At 37.9% G+C, this 19,698-nt stretch overlaps 1 protein-coding gene across 1 annotated transcript; it reads right to left on the reverse strand.

The window, feature by feature from the left end:
* Positions 1 to 362: 362 nt before the first annotated feature.
* On the reverse strand, positions 363 to 735 carry LOC102260520 (NADH dehydrogenase [ubiquinone] 1 alpha subcomplex subunit 1). Its single transcript, XM_005871448.2, has one exon. The coding sequence runs from the start codon at positions 681 to 683 to the stop codon at positions 471 to 473; it is 213 nt and encodes a 70-aa protein (XP_005871510.1). The 5' UTR covers positions 684 to 735; the 3' UTR covers positions 363 to 470.
* Between the last annotated feature and the right edge of the window lie 18,963 nt (positions 736 to 19,698).

The raw sequence follows: 19,698 nt of genomic DNA on the forward strand, positions 1-19,698 counted from the left end.
AGCAAGCAAGCCTCCTGTTCGCTTCAAGCTGCCTGGCTGCCGGCCGCCATCTTGGTTGGCAGTTAATTTGCATATTGCCCTGATTAGCCAATGGGAAGGGTAGCGGAGGTATGGCTAATAACCATGTTTCTCTATTATTAGATAGGATTCCCTATGTGATACTTTAGATCCCCATGACTATTCTGTATCTACCAATTTGTACTTCTAAGTAAAATACCTCCACCTTTTCAACCATTTCCAAACCCTCTCCCATCTAACAATGTCAAACCATTCTCTGTATCTATGAGTCTGTTTCTATTCTGCTTGTTCTGTTATTTTGTTTTTTATTTATTTTGTTTTTTATTTTATTTATTTATTTATTTATTTTACTTTTTAACTTTTATTATGCATTACATAATATACTGCATAACCTTCTAGCAGGGGTAGATGAGCAAAACTGAGTTATTTTTCGTTAACCAGGAAGTGCTTCCTTAATCAATATTCTCCAAACCCTTTGACACATAGTAACGATTAACTCCAGAGACTCGCTTATCTCTTTCCATCAAAGACCAGTGATATGAATAATAGGCTACCCTTTTTTCCTTGCTCCCATTGCTGAACTTGTGAATGTGCGCGGTGGCAATGCCGGGGATGAGCAAGCACACGCCCATGACAGCAAGCCCGGGGAGAATCTCGAACCACATCGCGGCAAGGATACCAAGGCCAGAAAGATACCTCCAGCTCCCGAAAAGCGACCGACTCTGATCCTTTCCCTGTTATTTTGTTTTTTAGATTACCCATACATGTAAAAAAAAATATGGTATTTGTTTTATTCTGTCTAACTTATTTCACTCAGCACAATACTCTAGGCCCATCCATGTGGTTGCAGATGGCAAGATTCTATTCCCTTTTATGGCTGAGCCATATTCCATTGTATATATGCTCCACATCTTCTTTATCCATTCATCTATTTATGGACACGTAGGTTGCTTCCATTTCTTGGCTATTGTAAATAATGCTGCCATGGACATATGGATGCATATGCTTTTTTTGAATTAGTGCTTTGGATTTTTTCTTATGAATCCACGGAAGTGGTATTGCTGGGTTCTTCTTTGTCTCTTTTTGCAGCCTTTGTTTTAAAATCTATTTTGTCTGGTGCAAGTTCTGCTACCCCAGCTTTTTTGTTTGTTTATTTGGTTCCATTTTCATAAAATACCTTTCCCATTCCTTTACTTTTAAGTCTCTGTGTGTGTTTTGATTGGAAGTGAGTCTCTTGTAGGCAGGATATGTAAGGGTCTTGTTTTCTTATCTATTCAGCCACCATATATCTTTTGATTGGAGCATTTAGTCCACTTGCATTTAATTAATATGTATTTATTGCCATTTTATTATTCACATTTTTTCTTCTTATTATTAAAGAAGACCCTTTGACATTCTTTGTAATATTGGTTTGGTGGTGATGATCTCCTTTAGCTTTTTTCTTATCTGGGAAGCTTTTTATCTGCCCTTCAATTTTAAATGACAGTAGAAGTTTTGGTTATAGGTCCTTGCTATTCATCACTTTGAATATTGTTTTAAGTATATTTTTATTGATTTCAGAGAAATGAAGGGAGAGGGAGACAGAGATAGAAACTTCAATGATGAGAGAGAATCATTGATTGGTTGCCTCCTGCACGCTCCCCACTGGGGATCGAGCCTGCAACCCAGGCATGTGCCCTTGACCAGAATCCAACCCAGGACCCTTCAGTCCACAGGCCAACACTCCATCCCCTAAGCTAAACCAGCTAGGGCTCATCACTTTGAATATTTTATGCTAATCCCTTCTGGCCTGCAAAGTTTCTGTTGAGAAATCAGCTGACAGTCTTATGGCAGCTCCCTTGTAAGCAACTAAGTACTTCTAGTACTTCTGGTGCTTTTCTCTTGCTGTTTTTAAGACTCTCTCTTTGTCTTTAATCTTTGCGATTTTAATTATGATGTGTCTTAAGGTGGGCCTCTTTGGATTCATCTTGTTTGGGACTCTCTGTGCCTACTGGACTTGTGTGTCTCTTTTCTTCACCAGCTTCAGGAAGTGTTTAGTCATTATTTCTTTAAATAGGTTCTCAATCTCCTACCTTCTCTTTTCTTCAGGTACCTCTATGATGCAGATGTTATTATGCTTGATGTTGTCCCAGAGGTCCCTTAAACTACTCTCATTAATTTTTTTTTCTTTTTGCTGCTCTGATTGGGTGTTTTCTGCTACTTTATCTTTAAAATCACTGATTCATTCCTCTGCTTCATCTAATCTGCTGTAGATTTTTTCTAATGTGTTCTTCATTTGAGGTATTGTATTCTTATTGTATTCTTTTCTTCTGACTGTTCTTTTTATGGTTTCTATGTCCTTTTTTATGCTGTTGAAGTTCTAAGTTCCCTGAACATCCTTATAACCATTGTTTTGAATTCTATATCTTATAGTTTGCATGTCTCTATTTCATTTGTTTCTTTCTCTGAAGCTTAATCTTTTTTTTTTTTTTAGATGTGTTTCTTTGGCTCCCCATTTTGTCTGCCTCTCTGTGTTTGCTTTTAAGTATTAGGTAGATCTGATATTGTCTTCTGGTCTTGGTAAGTGTCCTGTATGGCCTAGTGGCTCAGTCTCCTTGCTCATCCAAGCCAGATGCTCCAGGTGTGCCTCTATGTGGGCCATTTGTACTCTCCTGTTCCAGTTGAGATTTGGTGGCTCTGGGCACCTCAGCTGTAGGAATTAGGCCCCAAGTTGATTGGCTATAAGGACCAGTGGATTGGCTACAACAGTGGAAGGGCTGCTGTGCAGGGGCTGACTCCACAGAGCAGATGTCCTTCTGCAGGGCTCTGGTACCCACCGAGTCTGCACCTTGAGTGTTGCTTGTAGAGGTAGTTGGGTGGTGCTCTGGTGTGGTCTGAAGCTGGCCTCCAAGTTTGCTGGCTCTGGTGCCTCCTGGAGGTACAGGCCAAGACCAGCTGCTGTCTGTGCTTTGTCCAGGGCCACCTTGCATGAGTTACAACATGATCTTCGGATTGCTGCACTTGTGCTGAGCTTAGAGCAGGGGTGGGCAAACTTTTTGACTCGAGGGCCACAATGGGTTCTTAAACTGGACCGGAGGGCCGGAACAAAAGCATGGATGGAGTGTTTGTGTGAACTAATATAAATTCAAAGTAAACATCATTACATAAAAGGGTACGGTCTTTTTTTTTTTTAGTTTTATTCATTTCAAATGGGCCGGATCCGGCCCGTGGGCCGTAGTTTGCCCACGGCTGGCTTAGAGGTTCCTGGGAGAGGCCAAGCTCCAAATTGAGTCCAGCTGCCAATAGTGCTGGGCCTGGGGCCACTTAGCAAAAGGCATGTGGCACAAAGAGGCCAGATGCTGCTTGTGTGGGGTTTGTAATCTTTTGAGATAATTTAGGAAAGTATGCAGCATGATCCAAGACAGGCCATTTATATTAAACACACACACACACACACACACACACACACACACACAAAACACCAACACTGGAAGCGGCTTGCATGGGCCCATGAGTTTGGTGAAGCAGGGTGTCAGGAAATCACCAGGCAGGGTGAACAGTCAGGTTGATGGAGACTCAGATATGGCGCCCACCTGCCAGCTCTGTGGGGGAAAGGCTCAGCAAAGGAACAATGGCTTTTGCCAGCACTCTGTCTGAGAGAAAGCTGCCCCTCCAGCCTTCACTTCAAAGCAGACAATTCAGTTTCTCCCCATATGTTCCTGGGACCTTTTAAACTGCTGCCCCAGAGCTGGAGCTCAGAGTGAGTTAGTCCAAGTAAGTCCATGCACTGGTCCTTAAAGAGGAATGCCTAGGACTCTCGCATTCCTCAGCTGAAATCTCCCGTTTTTCCCAGCTGGAAGTTATGGGGATTTCTCTTCCCAGTACTGGAACCCTGGCCTGGGGAGTCTTGTGTGGGCCTGGGATTCCTCAATCTACAGAGGGATCTCTGATATCCCTCTCATTTTTTAACCACCTCATGTGGCTGTGGGTCCAGCCTATACCGCACTCCTACCAGTCTCCACATGGGACGAAATTAAAAGAGCCATCAGGCAGCTGGTTCCTCAACTATCAAATCTCGCAGAACTGGACAGTGCTATTCATCAGGCATGGTGTCAGATTCCTCACATCATCTTTCAACATCTCGTGGAGTCAATGCCAAGAAGAATGGCAGCAGTATTGAAGGCAAAAGGTGGCCCAACAAAGTACGGATGGGTGGTCATAATAATCTGGCCACTCAGTGTGTGTGTGTGTGTGTATTTAAATTAATTTCAGAGAGGACGGGTGAGGGAGAGAAAGATAGAAACATCAATGATGAGAGAGAATCACTGATTAGCTGCTTCCTGCATGCCCCACACTGGGGATCCAGTCTGCATTCTGGGCATGTGCCCTGACCGGGAATTGAGCCATGACCTCTTGGTTCATGGGTTATAGGTCATCGCTCAACCACTGAGTCCCTCCAGCTGGGCATGGCTTCTTCTTTATATCCTTATAGGACTTCTGTTCAACTAGATTTCAGGTATATCTCAATGATGGCTGTTCCATAGTTTAGTTGTCATTTTGATGTGTTCATGAGAAGATGTCAGTACTGCATTTACCAACTCCACTATCTTGACTGGGAGCTGAAACATCTATATTATTTAAACTAGTGGCCCGGTGCACGAAATTTGAGCACGGGGGTGGGGGTGGGGTTCCCTCAGCCCAGCCTGCACCATCTCCATTCGGGGAGGCCCGGAGAGAAATACAGGCATGGCTGCTGGCGAAGCCCAGAGAGAAAGAGAGAGGCAATGGCTGATCAACAGCTGCCACAGAGGCTGCGGATCTCACCCTGTCTCTCTCTTCAGGCCTCTCTCCGGGCCTGATCCACAGCTCTCTCTCTTCGGGAGTCTCTCTGGGCCTGATCCACAGCCCCCTCTGCAGTCAGTGCTGGGTTGCCGCACCCGCAGCAGTGGCAGTCAGTGCTGGGTCACCACGGCAACCCAGCACTGACTATAGGACTGACTTCCGGTCAGTCGAGCCTTCGGTCCTTACAGACCCTGGGTTTTTATATATTAGGATGGACTATTGTTCAGCTTTTAAAAAGAAAAAAATCCTGCAAATGTGACAACATGGATGTACATACAGGGCATTGGGCTAAGTGAAATAAGCCAGACACAAAGAGACAAATACTGCAAAAAGGTCCCCTTTTCTCCACATCCTTGCCAACATTGTTATTTCTTGTCTTTTTGATAACTATTCTAACAGATGTTAAGTGATATCTCAATTGATTTACAATTCCTTGATGATAAGTGATGTTCAGCACCTTTTTTATTTATTGATTTCAGAGAGAAGAAGGGAGAGGGAAAGAGAGAGAGAAACATCAATTATGAGAGAGAATCATTGATTGGCTGTTTCTTGTATGCCCCCTATTGGGTATTGAGCCTGCAATTCGGGCATGTTCCATGACCAGAATCAAACTGTGAACCCCTGGTTTATGGTTCCATGCTCAACCATTGAACAACACGGGCTGGGCAATGTTGAGTACATTTTCATGTACTTGTTGGCCATTTGTATGTCTTCTTTGGAAAAATGTATATTCAAATTCTCTTCCTAATTTTTGTTGTTGTTGTTAATCCTCACCTGAGGATATTTTTCCCATTGATTTTTAGACAGAGTGGAAGGGAGGGTGAGAGACAGAGAGAGAGAAACATCAATGTGAGAGACACATCAATTGGTTACCTGCAATTGAGATACGTGCCCTTTACTGGAATTGAACCTGGGACCCTTCAGTCAAGAGGCTGAAGCTCTAACCATTGAACAATTCAGCTAGGGCTCTCTTCCCAATTTTTAATTGGATTGTTTTTGCTATTGAGTTATGAGTTCTTAATATATTTTGAATATTAACCCATTATCAAATATATGATTTGCCTTTTTTTATTTTATTAATGGTTTCCTTTGTTATTTGATGTATTCCCACTTGTTTATTTTTGCCTTTGCTTTTGGTGTGAGATCCAAAAAATCATTGCCAAGACTGATGTTAAGTAAATTACTACCTATATTTTCTTCTAGGAGTTTTATGGTTTCGGGTTTTACATTTAATTCTTTAATTCATTTTAAGTAAGTTTTTGTGTACAGTATAAAATAGTGGTACAGTTTCATTCTTTTCCATTTGGCTGTCCAGTTTTCCTAGTACCATTTATTGAAGATACTATCCTTTGTGTATTCTGGGTTTCTTTGTCACAAATTAATTGATCATTGCAAATTAGAAAGTGTGATGTCTTATCTTTGTCCCTTTTTCTCAAGGTTGCTTTGGCTAGTCAAAATTTTTTCTGGTCCAATATAAATTTTAGGGATCATTTTATTCTATTTCTGTGAAAAATGCCATGCCATTAAAATTTTGATAGAAATAATTTTGAATAACTTAAAAATATTTTTCTTCATTCATTACATTGGAATATTTTAGTTAATCTCTCTTCAAGTTTGTTGTGCCTTCCATTTCAAATTTGTTATTAAAACTTCAGCAAAAGTTTAATTTTATATACTATAATTTTCAGTTCTATAATTTCCATTTGGTTCACTGTTATAGTTTCCAAATCTCTGATAATATTTTCCATTTCTTTCTTTATTTGAAAGTATTTTCCTTTATGTTTTTTAACATATTTATTATAGCTGCTCTGAAGTCTGTGCTAACTCCAATATTTTTGGTAACCATAGAGTTGTTTTCTGTGGGCCTGTTTTCCTCTTTATGGGACAATTTATGTTTTTCTTTCGCTTTTCTTTTAATGTCAAGTAATTTTTTTGTTGTTTAATGAACACTATGTTTGACATATTATAGGGACTCTGATTGTGTTGTCTTTTAATGTAGAATCTTGGCTAAGTTAGTTGAACTGCATCTCTTAACTCTATCACGTCTCTGGTGAGCAAGCAGCTGAAATTTCCCCTTAGTTCTTGGAGCCTCCAAATATTTATTTTCCCTCATACCCTGGAGTACGTGCAGTTCAGGCATCAATGAATGATTTGGGTGAAATCTACAGATTTACTTCCTCTCCTTTATAGCTCTCTTTCAGACCTGAACTCCATCCTCTGAGTTCACAATGTACTGAGCTGCTCACACTTGGAAGTGCCCTTACAGAAAAAGCTGCGTGAACATAAATTTCACCCAGTGCATTGCTCTTTCAACAGTGTTTTCTTCTTAAGTTTTGCTGACTCTCTAGTACTTAACTTAGAATGATGGTGTTTATTCATAATTTGTCTAGAGTTTATAATTGCTGTCTGTGGGATAGTTATCCACTATTCCATTAATGGAAGAAAAATCTATACAGATACTTAATACACTTAAGTGATCACAAATTATGAAATATGCCCTAAGGTATCCTGGAAAAGAAAAGTCAAAAAGCATTTTTTAAATCAGAGATTTTAAAAAGAATGAACAATCAATCAAGCAATAAACATTTTCCATTTGTAACTCATCCAGTTTATACTGTGAAATAAATCAATTAAAGCTATTCTAGCCTGTTTACCTAATGCAATTTTTTCTAAACACATCACAGCTACCATGTATTTACAAGATGTCAACAAAGGCTGATCAACTAATTCATAGCAAAGCTGACCCTTGTGATTAGTACTTGTTTATCAATGGCTAGATTTATATGTAAACTTGAAAGTGCATCGATCAACAAAAACATGAATAATGAGTGTCAATGGCAGCATAGACTGTGGAGATTAAGGATTCAGTGTGTGGAAAATATTTTGTTTTGTTTTTGAAATGATTTGTTTGGAAACTGGCAATGAGTATGGGTAAAAGTTATTAAAAAAACACCTTGTTAAAATGACTAGGTATTTCCTCTTTCATGTCACCGAAGCCAATTAAAGTTTGGCAATCATGGGTGACTGGAATGGGTTCAAGATTTTGTTCTCTTTAAAACACATTTTCTTCTTTGTTTTTCTGCCAAAAAGTCTGCAATTGTTATGAAATGAGTTTTAAAATATGTATTTGTTTAAAAATAAGCTAACCACAGTTTGTAGTCATTATATACTTTTCCTTACATTGAAAATATGCTTTTGTAGGATGTTGAAGAGAAGGAAAGAGAAAATTTCAATGTTTTATGCATGTGTGGTAATGAATTTGTATGGAAAATCATCTATTATTATCATACTTAATAAGAATTTTGCATTTTTGCTTCTAAATTGAGTCTTAAGGTGACTAGTTTTACATGTAAGAATAGATTGAGTAGATTAAACTGTGCCAAAATAACCTGGGCATAGAACTGCATCATACTCCTTTGTACTCTAGTGCAGGGGTGGGCAACCCCTGGCACGCGTGACAAACATGGCATGCCAGTAACTTTTGCTGGCACGCGAAACCCTCTCTTATAATCTTCCATTTACAAATTTTTTCTTAATATCGACTTTTTTATTTTTCAGATAAATTTAGTGTAGGTGCATCTTAGATAAATAAATAATTTTACATAACAAGTTATCTTAAAGATCATAGACATGGAATGACAAGAGAGGGGAAGAGCAATTTCTATGCCTCTGCCTTAACTCTCCTGCCTTCCTGGATCCAACCAGTGTTTTGGTTTCCTCCACATACGCTTGTGAATCTTTGTTCTCAGTGATGAATTTTGTTAAGTCTTGTAATAGGAGTAGCCTGATGGATGAAAGTAGTATTTCGTGCGTATCTCTGGAGGTCACAAAATATAAACCTGATGTAAAATCTGTCATCAGTGATGCAGCAGCAAAAGTCCCACTGATAATACCAAACGGAGTCATAAAGTTTTCTGTCAGACTACCAGTGTACAAGTATACATTAAAAAATAAATGTATTTTTCATCATCATATACTGTGTTTTTGTTGCTTGAATGAATTTTATTATTTCTTCAAGTTTCTTCACATACGTACACCTTAAGAGATATCAAGTAGGCGTAACATGTTCTCAAAATATTAGGGTTGGCACGCAGAAGAATTTTGAGTCAGAGATTTTGCTGGTTTTGGCACGCACTCACAAAAAGGTTGCCCACCCCTGCTCTAGTGCATCAGTTCTCAACCTTTGGGTTGCGATCCCTTTGGGGGTCGAATGACCCTTTCACAGGGGTCGCCTAAATACAGCCTGCATATCAGATATTTACATTATGATTCATAACAGTAGCAAAATTACAGTTATGAAGTAGCAACGAAAATAATTTTATGGTTGGGGGTCACCACAACATGAGGAACTGTATTAAAGGGTCACGGCATTAGGAAGGTTGAGAACCACTGCTCTAGTGTCTAGCACAGTGCCTGACAAATACTAAAAGGTAAGAAATATATACTTTCCAAATAGTGTTTTCTACTATAAATATCTTTTTAAAGCAATTAAGAATAATTTGTATCATCGGATTTGTATCATTTCAGTCACTTTATACATTATTTTAATGGCTTATAGTTTTAATACAAACACTTCAGTCTTACATAAATTTCCTCTTTATTGTAAAGTATAATAATTTATTTGGTAAATCAAAACTTTATTTTTTAAGTAAAGTTTTCAATTTTGAAAACAATCTAAGCTCTCCTATTTTAAAAACTATGTCTCACATTTTCAAAATTTAAAATTCAAACATAGCTAGGGAGACCATAGTTTAAAGGGAAAAAACTAATTAGGCTCTAAGATTGTTAAGGTGATGGGTACACTATTCTGGTTATTTCTAGCTTGTAGTAGAAAAATCAATAGAGGTTACATGAAATCAATGAAGAGTAAATGCTAAGGTTATTAAATATATTTTTACAATAATAAAGGTGATCTTAAAATTTCTTAGCTAATAAAATGTCAATTGGAAAAAGTTATAGAATAATAGCAATCTATTATGTGTTTGTACACTCCATTAGAATTTTCAAATATAATATTAACTTTCAGTGACCTACATAAAAACAGGGCATGGTAAATGTAGGTTTACAGTTGTGAGTATGCGAAACAGTTTATTCTTTTATTATTATTAATTAACTGGAGCCCTGATGCACGAAATTCTGCAAAGGGCTCAGCCCTCGTAGGCATGCAGTCCCGGCTTTGTCCGGAAGGTCGTCCAGATGGTCATTCTGCTGTTTGCTGTCTGGTCTAATTAGCATTTTATGCTTTTATTACTATAGATTATTGTACTATTTTCCATGCACAAATGTAAACCTGCTTTTGACCCACCCTGTACATTGGTTTCGCCTCCTACTTTTTTTTAAAATTAATTTTTACCCAAGGATACTTTTTCCATTGATCTTTTTTTAGAGAGACTGGAGGGAGGGAGGGAAAGAGAGAGAGAAAGAGAGAGAAACATTGATGAAAGAGAGACACATCGATTGGTTGCCTCCTGCATGCGCCCCTACCAGGACAGGCCAGGGAATGAATCAACAATGAGGTATGTGCTTTGATTGGAATCAAAACTGCAACCGCTTGGTCTTCAGGCCAACACTCAAATCACTGAACCATGCCAGCCAGGGCTTCCCTCCTACTTTTATTATAGAATTTTATTATATACTAGAGGTCTGGTGCATGAAATTCATATACGGGGGTGGATGCCTCAGCCCGGCCTGCACCCTCTCCAATAATCCAGGACCCCACAGGGGATGTCCGACTGCCTTTCACAATCCGGGACCGCTGGCTCCTAACCGCTCGCCTGCCTGCCTGCCTGCCTGATTGCCCCTAACCCCTCTGCCTGCTTGCCTGATTACCCCTAACCACGTCTGCCTGCCTGATTGCCCCTAACCATCTCTGCCTCAGCCACCACCACCATGGCTGCATCCAGAAATACATCCAGAAAGTCGTTCACCTGTCCAGTCTAATTAGCATATTATACTTTGATTCCCCTAACTGCTCCCCTACCAGCCTGATCACCTCTTACTGCTCCCCTGCTGGCCTGATTGCCCCTAACCATCTCTGCCTCGCCCCACACCCAGGACCCAGGATTCCCTCCTCAGGCTGGTCAAAGGCACCCGGGACCCAGGCTGACTTCGCCTGGGCCAGCCGCAGCCGCAGGGACCGTGGGTGGATTGCTTGTCCCTCTCCTGGGCTGTAGCCCCAGCCCTGGCACCCGGGACCACAGGGCATGTGGCTTGTCCCTCTCCTGGGCCGCGGGTGCAGGTGCAGCCACTGGTGCCTGGCACTGTGGGGCGGGCGGCTTGTCCCTCTCCCGGGCCGCAGCCTGGCTGGTCCCCATTTCTCTCTCGCGAGCTCATTTGTGCCTGGCTGGACCCCATTCCTTTCTCCCCAGTGTTGAGTGGCAGTGACAGTGTGAGGGCATGACGACCATTTTCATATTAGCTCTTTATTATATAGGATATGTTAACTTATTTAGATATACAATTTGCTTACTGTTCCTGGCAGCTATTATGCAGTGTGTTGAAGAGTTGTGTGTTTTGTAGTTATTCGGATTGACTAGGATTTTGTTTGAAGGGGTGCTTGTCAGTGGGTATGTACTTGCCCAAGATCCATTTTAGGAAAAGAGTCCCCTAGTGCTCATTGTCTTTCTTTTCACCAAAAGATGCTGGACTGTTCATTAGGAATATGAACATAAAAATAATGATGATACGAATAATCTGTAATTGTAATGCAGTTGCTATTTTTCTATGTTCTTCCATATACATCAACTACTCAACTAAATTGAAAATAAAACTAGTGGCTCTATTTTATATTAGTATTTTCAGTCAGTAGTGTCTAGTCAGAGGGGAAAAAACAATGCTGGATATTTTGAGTTGAGAGGAATTTAATGTGGAGGTCATTCCAATAGTGCTGAAGGGGCCAGAAAAGGAGGGGTGTGGTGTTACTGTCCCTCTGCTGCAGCTCAAGATCCCCACTTGGCAATGGTGTTGCTGAGAACGCCAAAGCTGCTGGGGTACAACCTTCCTCCTTATTTTGAATATGGAGATGGATATTTTTTCTTTCAAAAGTTTAATATGAGGATACATAGATGAGTAAAAGTGAACTCTATTTAATATGTTATTTTTATAAAATCTAGTTAAAAACAAATCCCTGAGTATCTGCTACTATAATATTATGATGCTTTTGAATTCTTCGAGGGAAGCTCGCTATCTTTACTCATTGTTGTTTTGTTGAATTAAATTAAGACATTTATGTTTAGTGACTTCATAAAGTTTTGAAAAGAAGGGAAAAACTAGATAACTAAATTTTAAGAGACTTTTCACACAATAATCTTAGAAAACTGATTAATTTTTATATTTCTTATTTGCTTTTAAGGATTTTATGGAGAAACTGGGTGAGTTGATGGAATTGGGATGTGTCTGCTGGTTAATACTTAAAAGTGTAAAATTATACTAGACATAATATAATGTCACATGTAATTTATATTTGCATTTTATCAAATATTTGAATGCAAAATTATTAATAAAATTCTTAGTTTCAGAGAGTTTTTTGGTACTTATGGAGTAAAAATTTAAAGGTATCTTAAAACCATTTTTATATAATGAAAGATTTAAAGTGTAGAGAAAAGTATACAGGATAATATAATGAACATCATGTCCATACTTGTAAAATATTTAAAACATAAGAATAAAGCAAAACAATTGTATAAGTTTAGTGTAAAATTACATTCCTTATTTTTATGAAATCTTTACAAATTTTAGTTGTCTTTAAAACTAATTGTCTCCAGAAATTAAAAATCCTATTTCTAAGAGAGATATTCTAGGAATGGTAGAGTTTAGTAATTTTAACATTTTCATAGGTTTATTAAGTACTAGAGGCCCGAAGCATGAAATTCCTCCAAGAGTAGGTCTTCCTTCCTCCGGCTGCCAGCACCGGCTTCCCTCTGGCACCCGGGGCCCGGGCTGCCCTCGCAGCCCCAGCTTTGTCTGGAAGGTTGTCCAGAAGGACGTCTAGTTTAATTAGCATATTATACTTTTATTATTATAGATTGTCTGTTCAGTCTCTTTGACACTCAGTTTTATATTAAAAACTTCCATCCTATTTTTGAAAAATTATCTTCTCATATTTCTATAGTTTATAGTAGATGAGAAATGAAAAACTATAAAAATGACTATACCAAAATCAAAATACATGAGTACTTGTGCATATAATATTAATATAGAAGAATCAAATATGTTTGAGTATTATCGAGCACATTAATGTTTCACAGAATAGTTGAAATAAAATTATGAATCTATTATTTAAATGAGGTATAGGATTATATGGTCCTTTATGCAGAAAATATATCTTGTTTCTCTTACTTTATTATCTCATTTGGTTTTAGATGAGATTTCAGATTGTATAATGAGGAAACCAGTTCTTATTTTCACCAAGATTGCACAAATTTAATGCATGTGCTTAAGGCTTCAGTGTCCTTATAAATAATAATCTGCTATGTGTCTTACTTTTTTGTTTTTCAAATGTGGGCAAGAGCATTGTGAAGTTTATAATTTTGCTCGCTCAATTTCCTGCAACAATATTAATTGAAATTATTATAGTTTTTTCTGATATTAAAAGTTATAATTTTCTACTATTTTAGTATGCTTTTTCAAAATTTTCAGTTCTTGAAATTATTATAGGTAGCACTCTAAGAGACTTATAAAATATTTCTAATAAACTTAGAAATTATTCATAATCAAGAAATAACATAATAAATAATATATCTATGTTTAGGCCTCTAGAGGTTTTTTCCTCAAAGAAAATCAATTCAGAGTAAATCATTCAATGCCTATACTTTAAATGTCTTTGTATATCTATAATAATAAAAGGGTAATATGCTAATTAGACTGGGAGACCTTCCAGACGTCCTTCCGGACAAAACCATGGTGGCGGGGCCAAGGCAGAAGTGGTTAGGGGTTATCAGGCCAGGAGGGGAGGGCAGTTGGAGGTGATCAGGCTGGCAGTGGGGGGCAGTTGGGGGCGATCAGGCTGGCAAAGGGGGCAGTTGGGGGCAAGAAGGCCAGTAGGCAAAGTGGTTAGGGGTGATCAGGCAGGCAGGCAGTTGAGCGGTTAGGAGCCAGCAGTTCCAGATTGTGAGAGGGATGTCCGACTGCCAGTTTACAGGGATCGGGCCTAAACTGGCAGTTGGACATCCCCTGAGGAGTCCCAGAGTGGAGAGGGTGCAGGTCGGGCTGAGGGACACCCCCCTCACCCTGTGCATGAATTTCGTGCACCAGGCCACTAGTATTTAGATAATAAAAGGACACATTTTATGTAAATGTCTCTGTATTCTGCATCTACATGGAATTTACTCAAATAAGAAAGGATTACTTAACGCTAAAGTAGAATTATATTTTATTTATTCTGTTCCCAAATAGCCCCTCAACATGCATGCACACACATACACACACACACATACACACACATCATTTGAGCAGTGTTGTCAGCTAGCCCATACTTGTACATAGAAAATGGAGCAATAATAGTGGTATCATGAAGAGAAAAAATAAAAGGGCCAGCTTTCTCAGACTAAAAATAGCAGCAGAGTTTCAAATAGTTGTGAAGAGAAGTAGAATAGCAAATTATTTAATACCATGTTAAGATACCGATTTAAAATTTATATTGATTATAAAGGACATAATTTCATTCTCCATGTTTAATAAAACTTTTCTGGATTTGCATGTCAGAAACAAAATGGTTACAATGAAGTATTACCTGGAGATCAAATCTGTAAATGTTATTTTTTTTTTAAATTTAATGTTTAATTTATATTGTTATTGATTTCAGAGAGGAGGGGAGTGGGAGAGATAGAAACATCAATGATGAGAGAGAATCATTGATCGGCTACCTCCTTCATGCCCCACACTGGGGATTGAGCCCCCAACCCAGTCATGTACCCTGACTAGGAATCTAACCGTGACCTCCTGGTTCATGAGCCATGCCAGCTGGGCCATAAATATTATTCCTTAATTGTTTGCTGCCACACTAGACACTCAGAAATGCAAAATAAGATGAATAATTTTATTTTGAGGATAAGAATTATACTGAATTACAAAATAGTGTGTATGTAGGGAGCATCGGGCAGATATATTTAGGAATTGTATTGTTCAGTTGACGATAAGGCCTATTAGGCTTCGTGGTAGATAGAGAGTTCCAGAAGACACAGCTGAAGAGGACTCATACGTGTGGAAACGAGTGATAGTTGTGTGTATGCAGGACTTGGGGAAAAGGGCTTAATAACACCCAAGCTTTTATAATTTACTTTAGACCTAATTTAGCTGAAAACTTCAGCTCCAGAGATAAAGAGTGAATGATAGGACTGGGCTTGATTTACCTGCTGATAAGGGAGACCAGTTGTTCTGAAACTGACAGTGAAAAGTGATCCAAACCTTGGTCTTGATAAGACAAGGAAAAATGCTGAATCTGCAGTGTGACCGGTGACATTTATAAAGGCATGTTTATGCAATGATTAATCCGTTGATATCAATTAAATCCTGAAGAAAACATAAAAAAATAGCTTAAAACCTGCAAAGATAGATATTTCCTGGTTTGTTGTTGGTGCTTTGACAGGAGAAGAGGAAAATCCACAATCTGCCCCCTCCTAGAAGTTCGTGAAGACCTGCTCCTAAGTGCTGTGATGTCCCCCACTTTTTCCTCCTCCTGAGTCTGTTGCCTTGAGCCCAGATTTCCTTTCATACGAGAGCAGAAGTGCTTCTACATAACAGACTGTCCTGGGATAAGTCTTTATTTGACTGTGATGCAGTGGATTTTATTCATTCTCTACCTTGTTTGTTTTTGACCCTTTTCTTTTGAAATCATAACTAGTTATATTACTTTTCTCTTTTGACTATGCCTGATGCAAAAAAAAAAAAAAAGAAGTAGAAAGTTATAAGTCAGCAATCTTAAGGTGGGGGTTAGGTAGGTGGGGGCAAATTATTTGAAGTTCAAAGGAAACTTTTCGTTCCTGATGTTCACATTTGTTAAATTGAGAATATGTCTAAGAAAAGGCGCTCCAAACCCACTGTTTTCATTTGAGAAGGTAGGACAGCATGACTTTCAAAATGACTTTACATTTCAGTCATTCCATCAGGATATGACATGGCCTATTTAAAGACCATATTGCGTTTTTATCAGTCTTTGCACATGAATTGCTGACACCTGGTATAGTGATTTTCCTGGTGTAACGGACTCCCTTTGGAAAGCGATAGAGTACCTATTGCCATATTTAAACATCAATGCTACTTCTGTTTACACCTGATGTGTTTTCATTATCTTCCCTATTTATTTTTTTCCTCAAGCTATCTATGCCTCATTATGTTGTTATTAAAGAAGGTAGAATGACTGTGAATAGCCCAAACCCAACAAATATCCAGTACAAGATCTGTGTTTGGAAAATCATAATAGTTTTATACCTTAATTCCTTTCTGAATTGGGATTTTGGTAGTATAGATAGGGTTCAGAATTCTCTAATATTATTGATTAAGATTACATGCTTTTGCATGTTTTTTCCACTTTTACACATTTGGAAGTGTTCACAATAACTGAATTTAGGTGGATGTAGTTGATATAAGAATAATTTTAAAGAGTTATATTGTATCTAATGCTTGGAATCAAATATTTTTAGGAATGTATTTATACAAAATGATAAATTATTTTAAGAGAATTTTTGGAGTTTTATACGCTTCTTAGAAATAATAGAGCTCTATCTTATAGAAATTCAGAAGATCTTCCTTTTGGTGCTACAAGAAAATGTGATCAGAAAAATTATTATACATAAATTTATTGTAGATGCCTAGAAGAAAGATAGAAAATACTGACCATCACTTATCCAAAGAACAAAAATAAATGATAGGGTCATTTCTTATACTAAAAAAAATAATTAAAAAAAATAGAGTGAGAAAGAAGATGTGGTATATATATAGATACAATAGAATACTACTCAGCTATAGGAAAAGATGAAATACTGCCATTTGTGACAATGTGAATGGATCTTGAAAATACCATGCTAAGCAGGATATGTCAGATGGAAAAAGTCAAGAACTGTATGATTTGACTCATATATGGGATATAAACTGAATGCAACAATTGAACAAAGAAGACAAAATAAAACTCATACACGCAGACAACAGTTTGGTGGTTGCCAGAAGGGAAGGGGGATGGAGAGGAGGTAGTAAGAGGTAAAGGAGGTCAAATATATTTGACAGAATATTTGAATTTTGGTGGTAAACACATGCAATATACAGATGATGTATTATAGAATTGTATATTTGAAACCTATATGATTTTATTAACCAATGTCACCAATACATGTTTTAAAATAAAAAAATAAGCTGATGTGTGCAACATTCAAATACTTTTGCTAGTCAAAAGTTAATGGCATGTTTAATCAACAAATACACTAAATAATAACATGGATATACATTAGTATCAAAGTTGTAAGATAGGGACAGAAATAAAGCAGAAATAACAAAGCAAAGGAAGGCAAATGTACTCTCCCCATAACCCCTTTAACAGACAACTGTAGCTTCAACTTATTCCTCTGTTCCTAAATCTCTATGACATGCTTTCACCCTCTTCGTGCCCTTACAGCTGAGCAAAACATTCTTGGTCTTGGAAGTTGCCTTTCCTCCCCACCAGTTCCCTAAATTCACAGCATGAATCATCTTCACTGTTTCTATATGAATCCTTTCTGTTTCAGCTTTTCATATTTCCTAACACTACCTTGAAATAGTCCAAAATGTTTTCTCTGGTCTCTAGCCTGCTACCAATATTACCAGTCTCCCCCTTCATCCTACCAACAAAACCTCAGGCAATTTACTTGCGAATTATCTTCCACCTGACTTGTAAAGTTGCCGTTATCAACCAATTTATTAAATATTTATTAAGTTTAGAATGAAGTTTCAAGGTCTAGCCCCATAATCCCACTCCACAATTTCCCAATATATACTGACCTCCAACAGACTTTTTATGAGGGCTGAAAACTAGTTAATTTTATTTCATTCTATTTAACAATTCTTGTAATTAATTAGACTAAGTCCTAGATCCTTCTAACCTTGAGTAAGGACTCCCATTTCTCTTAGAAATGAATCACATCTTTGAAGTCTTTTCTTCCTTAAACCATTGAGCCAGTTACCCTTTGAGTAGGGATGGAGGCAGAGATTAAGAGATCATATCTAAAATTGAAAAAGAAGAAGCAATCTGCTCTGAGCTGCTCATGACTCTACTGAAATGAAAAATGATATAACCTTTCAGAATGAATCCTTCCCTTTAGGTATCACAAGAATAACTGTCACAAGTGTGAAATGGACATTATTTGGCATACATTTAAACACATTCTACTGTGAAGTACAGTTTGATATAAAAAATCTAACACCTAATGCGATATTTAAATAACGATAAATTGAAATGGAATCAAAATAGTCTTAGGATCAGGCAATTGGGTGAATCATCAATTCTGGTGATGTGATTGCAGATTAGCCACAGATATCTTCTGGTTTAGAAAACTTTGCTAAAACACCTTCAACTAATTTCATAGTAATTTACTACATTTCTAACTTAAGAGCTCTCTGCTTAAATTGTGAGATCCAGTTCTTAGGATTTGAATCATTATTTCTCTGATTTCTGGATATCTTTTTTTCTCTCCTGAGATGCCCCCTTTATAAAGTATAAAATATTGAAATTGGTATTTTTGGTTTTGTTTTCTAGTTTTTTGTCTGGTCCATTTCTGGTTCAGGAATTACGACTTCATTTTTATAATCTAAACTGGGCAGGAATACTGGATCTTGTTGAGAGGGTTTTCTTCTCATGGGATCTTTGTTTTTGAGCTAATGGTACTATGTCAGTAATTGTATAGGATCTAGTTCAATTTGCAGAATTTCCCAGTTGGTAATTTTACCCGACTCTGGGTTTTATTTAGTGTGTGTGTGTGTGTGTGTGTGTGTGTTATTTTCCTCTCATGGGATCTTAGTTTTTGAGCTAACGATACTATGTCAGTAATTATATAGGATCTAGTTCAATTTGCAGAATTTCCCAGTTAGTAATTTTACCCGACTCTGGGTTTTATTTATTGTGTGTGTGTGTGTGTGTGTGTGTGTGTGTGTGTGTGTGTGTGTGAGTGTGCAGTGGCTATTGTGCTGGGATTTGTGTGTCGAATGCCCAAACTTCAGATCTCAATGCTTTCAGGCCACTTCTGCCCCGCTCTCGCCTTGCCCTCTTTTCCTTCCTTACCTCCACAAATATCTGTGGAACATGTAACTTGTGTCAGGCCACATGCTCATATATGGTGGGGAGCAATACAGAAAGACTCCCTGCCATTAAGACCTCACTATTTAGTGAGAAAGATACAAACTTTAAAAGTAATGCAAATCAATGAATAGTAACAGTCTGTAATTAAAGAAAAACTGTTAAGTGTTTAGAAGATAAATTATAGGTGGACTTTCCCTCACCACCTACACAGTGGTCATTTTGGGGTATTTAAATAGGTCAAGCTCCTATGGTCCTCTGAGTCTTCACACAGGCTGTTTGATCTATTTTCCTGCAAAACTCAGATTAAAATCTTTGGCATCCAGAACATGAAGACATCTGGAACAGGTAAATTCCCAGATTTGTAAGTTTTCACACTATCCTGATTCTTCTTCTTAGCATTTATCTAGATGGAATTAATAACTTACTGGCATAATTATGTTTAATGTCTCATTTTCCCACTGGCCTGTACTGTGTCCATTTTGTTCAATGCCTAGAAATAGAAGATGGTATTTATTTGATAAATGTTTTTGTTAAAGCAGGGATACTGGACTATAGTGACTGTTTCTTTCTCCAAGATAAGAAATTAACAATTTCATGTG

This window comes from Myotis brandtii, unplaced genomic scaffold (assembly GCF_000412655.1).
Source record: "Myotis brandtii unplaced genomic scaffold, ASM41265v1 scaffold341, whole genome shotgun sequence".
NCBI lineage: Eukaryota > Metazoa > Chordata > Mammalia > Chiroptera > Vespertilionidae > Myotis > Myotis brandtii.